General features: G+C 41.8%; 1 protein-coding gene across 1 annotated transcript in view; it reads right to left on the bottom strand.

Moving 5' to 3' along the window:
- The window catches only part of CDHR1 (cadherin related family member 1), a 42540-nt gene that overhangs the window by 19226 nt on the left and 18476 nt on the right, over positions 1 to 4838 (bottom strand). Inside the window, exons 10-11 of the mRNA XM_005417287.1 lie at positions 3071 to 3171; positions 1132 to 1335 (exon numbers count right to left, since the gene is read on the bottom strand). Of these exons, the coding sequence (XP_005417344.1) occupies positions 1132 to 1335; positions 3071 to 3171 (305 nt within the window). The remainder of the gene's footprint in view (positions 1 to 1131; positions 1336 to 3070; positions 3172 to 4838) is intronic.

The following is a 4838-nucleotide window of genomic DNA, read 5'->3' as shown; positions in this document are numbered from 1 at the left end:
TCATCTTGGATGGAAGGGAAAATATTGCATTCTCTGCCTTAGAAGAAAAGCAACCCATCCCCCCTAGAGTGATGCCTTACACTATACTAGGAAGCTTCTTGAGAAATCTATACAGTGTATTTATCAGTGTTTTCTGCTTATTTTATAGCCTAACTTGCAGCCTGAATATTTTGTCAGCCTAGATATATATTTTGTCTCTAAAGAGAAGAGATGGGTTTTGTTTCTCCCCTTCTGCAGCACCATCCCCCATGACAACAGCAGGATAGACATAGCACTGCTTTGAAAGCAGTCATTTATCTGCTCGCTGCAGAGCAGCAGGAGGGAGGGGGAAGAAGCCAGTGGGTTTGATAAAGTACAATACCATCAAACCAGCACAATACTGAGCACAGTTACAGAAGAGAGTTCTTTCCAATAGTAATACAATTGTCAGATGCATTAAGCTTTCTTCTTGTCACTAGCTAACCTGAGGCTAACTCAGATGGATGTCATTCATACAGTATTTAGCTTAGGGGTCCCTATAGCAACCACTGCCATAGCACCTACAGGTATCACAGGTCAGTTAGACAGCAGGCTGAGATGGATGGAATCTTCTTTCCTTTTCCTTGATCTGGTAAGAGTTAGTTTGGCTTGGGCATAATTTTTAAGAGTACCTAAAAATATCATTCCAGTAGGAATGATTAATCAAACATGCACTGCAGACCCTGACTGTAACATAAGGGCTAGAAGAGGATGCAGACAGTAATTGCACCTGAAGTTACTAAAGGGCTTGGAACCTCCAAGAAAATCTTCAAAAGGAGTATGTTCTCAGACAATACACTGGCAGCAAATGAACACAACCAGTAGTTAGGGAAGTTCATAAGGAATGTTCAGCTTCAGTTGACACAAGACCTGGGCTACAGGTTTAGGACCACCCTTCTCATTGCCATAACAGTACAGGACAGACTAACTGAACTCCTGGGTCCAGTCTCTCTGTGGTACTGGACCATACCACTACTTTGTCTGTCCTAGGCTTTTAGGGAATGCAGGTGAAACAGCTGAGTTTCTAAAATGCCATTTCTCCATCTGAGATCTCTTTCTAGTCTTTAGGAAAACAGGACAGGAAAAGCGAAAGTCTGCATAGTTTCTGTTTACCTGATCTGAATCATTGACTGTGATCTTCAATCCCCGTAAGATTTCACCCTCTGGGGGATGCTCATACATGGTCAGCTCAAACCTGTTCTGAGGCCCATTTTCTCCATAGAATGTTGGTGGGTGGTTGTTGAGGTCCACCACCCGTATGGTCACCATGGCAAATGTGTGCTCGGAGATGTCACCTTCCCGACTGACTTCTGATGCCTGCAGCAGACAAGAGGAAGAAAAGAATGATGAAGTAGTTTTCTCCATCTTCAGATTCATGTTCAGGTATTATTCCACATGTACAAAGCACTCTAACTTGTAGGAAGAGTCATAGGCTTATATTTCTCTAAAACCTCAGTGCATTTCACACTGAAGTTTATGATGATTAGAAGATTATGGTAATAAACCAGTCCCAGTAGAGCCCCAGTTGATTCTCCCTCTAATTTTGTCATCTTAGTAACTCACTCTGGGTGAAAACAGTTCTCTAAAAGCAATCCAATAGAGACAAGGTAATTGCTTGCCTAAAGTGTTGATAGAATAGAAAAGGAAGACAATGTTTAAATTTGCTGTGGTACCACAGGCAGTTCATTGTCTCGTTGCTGCAAGGACTGCAGCCTTTAATACTGTGAGAAAAACTGTACTTGCGGTATTTAGGTAAATATAAAAAAGTGCTTTTTTTTTCCGAGATTTAGTCTCCAATTCAAAATTCTGCTGCAGTGTTTAGATGAGCTTAATTTAAGGTGGATATAGTTTAGGCAGACAGGCAAACCTGGCTGGTATTTTTCTGAACCATGAGATCAAATCTGTCTGGGTTTCAACAACTGCAACATGTGGCCTGATTCAGTGGATTGAACCTGAGACATTTCTTCTGCCAGGACAGAAACTGGCTGATATTTTTGTCCCAACAGCTATATCTAACATGCCTTTTTGCTCAAAGGGCTCAAAACCAAAGGCACTTCCTCCAAAGACACTAGTCTGGCAACTGAAGGGCCTGTCACTGTATATGCTGGGTAATATAACACCTTTTTGGTTCCTCCAGCAGCTTTTGCAGCCTGCATGAGCTTTGGGTCACCACACACATAATGAGGAGATCAGAAAAGCTTGCAAGGCTTTAACCCATTCTGCATCTGGGGAATGGTAGCAGAATGCAGTGAAGCAGAGCTGATAGAGGAAGAAATGGTGCCTGAATTTAACTGAGCCCATGAGAATCCATGTTCTCCCAGGTAGCTGTAGCTGTACCTGCCCTGCTTGAGCCCAGGAGCAAGTGCTCTTGGGGGTGCTACACACTGGTTCTGGCAGTGTGCAATTCCTCAAAGCTGCCTTTAAGCCAGTATTGCCCTTATCACAACAATAATGTGCAGTTCCAACGTGCTGGAGAAAACTGATACAGTCTTCACAATTTAATTCTGCATTTTAAAACACTTTTTCTTTAGAAACTGCTTAAAATAACACAGCCTGTCACATGAGTAGTGGCTCATTGAGGTGTTAGCTCATCAAGGTGTGAGCATGTTTTTGTGTGTGGCTGAAGAGTGCCTCAGGAGGGGATGCTGACATAACACTGCATGATCTGTCCCAGTCCTAATACTAATCATAGATTTGACTGTTACCTATCTCATAACCTGGAAGTTTCAAGACATTAATTCCCAGTAATTCCAATAAAATCTGGAAACACAGAGAACAGGTATCTTTGGACTGTAAAGGATTCTCTAGCCTCAGAGATGAAATTAGGACAAGATGATTTCATTTGAAAGAAATAACTTGAGATATTAAATATCCCAACAATAATATCTTAACATCAGCAATTAGCGCTGCTTTATACTACCTGGCACTCTGCTCAAATATGGGAGGTAGTTTCTGAAACAGGTAAAGTCAGCTATAAATTGAACAATTTTGGACAATCATGCCTACTCATGGGATTTTAGACCAATAGTCTTAAAGTGGCCACAGTACCTACCTTAACTTTAAGTTCATACACTTCTTTCTTGAGCTGATTTGGGCTTTTTATCACAGAAATGGCTCCAGTTGTGTTGCTGATTTCAAATGAACCTTCACTTCCTGCAATGAAACCAAGATGCTCTGGATGCATGACACTCGTTCTTTGAACAAGCATGGGCAAATCAACTGTACACTTCACTAAGCACATCTTTGTCCATATGTGCATCCATATGTACCAGTAGATCTGAAGCCACTCTTCAAAAATGAAGCATTTCTATGACTGGTGTGAGATGAAAACACAGATGAGGGCCTAAAAGGGCTTCCTCCCCTAGGAACATCTCAGTGGAGTTCTTCCCTTATGGGCAACTGTCAGCATTTTCCTCTTCTCATCCTGCTTGGGCTCCCCTCAAGCCTCAGCATCCAGGCATGCAAATTTGGTATTAATTTTATTATGCTGCCTTCTTTATATGCTGGTTTAGACAAAAATAGACATTTGTCATTGTAATTAGTAAATGCTTAATTAAGTCTCTGAGAAACAAGAACATTTCTCTCACTAATATCAGCTAAGGTGAGAAGTCTGACAATCTGTCAGAAAGAAACACAGTCACTTCCCTCAGACAGCATCTCTGGAGAAGTGTCTTCTGGTCTTAAACATTGAGTTGTCAAATAAAAGCTTTCAGCCTGTTGCAAGGCTGCCCTGAACAAAAAGGGTTTTTTGGAGTATCTGGGGTAAACCCCAAGGTTTCTGAACTGAGGCAGATTCTGACAGAGGCAGGACAGGGCTGCAGGCTGACTTTGCTACTGCTACACAGCTTCCATTGATCTGGAGAGAACAGCAGTTCCAGGCAGCAGCTTATTGAGGTTGCTGTATTTGTGCTGAAGCAAATGCCAGCTTGCAGAGGGGCAGCAGCGTCTCACCAGGATGTCAGGAACCATCTCACATCACAGCCAAGGGCAGGCTGGTGCCCAGCAAGGGCAGCCCTGATGCTGCCTCATGTACAGTATTAGCCACATTCTGTGCTTTGTGGCAGTCTACCATTGAAAGGAAAAGAGAGGAAATCCCTTTAAATGTAGGAGATCAAGGCTTCAGAAATAAAGGATGATGACCTGAAAGCCCAGTCATTTTTCTTTTCCTCAAACTCATTTCCAATGCTGATTTTTAAACCATCTGATAGTATCCTCTTCTGCTAATAGCTACAATAACTGCAACTTCATTAAAACACTCTAGACACAACATTGAACAGATATTGACTCACAATACCCAATTATTAAGACACATTGGCCTGCAAAATACATTCTGATTGAAAAGAAGCTTAAGTCAATAGTGGTTTCAAACCACCATACTTCATGTTATTGTCTAGTTATCCCAGGGAGACTGGTAACCTGGAGTACATGTAGCAGTATTGGTGTTCCTCCAGATGTTCAAAGATTGGAGCACTTCCTATCATTATTCCACACTCCTGGGATAAGACAGGCTTATTAAGAACAAACAATTTCCTGTTTGCTGTTAGTGTTTCTTGTCCTTTAACATCCCAGCCTGCAGTTATTGGAATAATGGCTTGTCAAAAATAATGCCAGTGTCTGAGGTGCAGGAGTAGAAACCTGTTGCAATCTTCTGTTCTCTGTTTTTCAGCTTTCTATGCACTAAAAGCATATTCCCTTCCCCTCTTTTCCATTTCACATAAACAAAGCCCTTGGTTTATGGGCACGAGAAAAGCTTGCTCCCCATTAAGTTATATTTTGTTCTACTTATCTGTTTTCCCCTTCCATCTTCCTTTCCCACTCTT

The sequence above is a fragment of the Geospiza fortis genome, unplaced genomic scaffold, assembly GCF_000277835.1.
Source record: "Geospiza fortis unplaced genomic scaffold, GeoFor_1.0 scaffold130, whole genome shotgun sequence".
In the NCBI taxonomy this organism is placed as follows: domain Eukaryota; kingdom Metazoa; phylum Chordata; class Aves; order Passeriformes; family Thraupidae; genus Geospiza; species Geospiza fortis.
The sequence above is the reverse complement of the archived record's forward strand: the minus strand, read 5'-3'. Positions and strand labels throughout refer to the sequence as shown.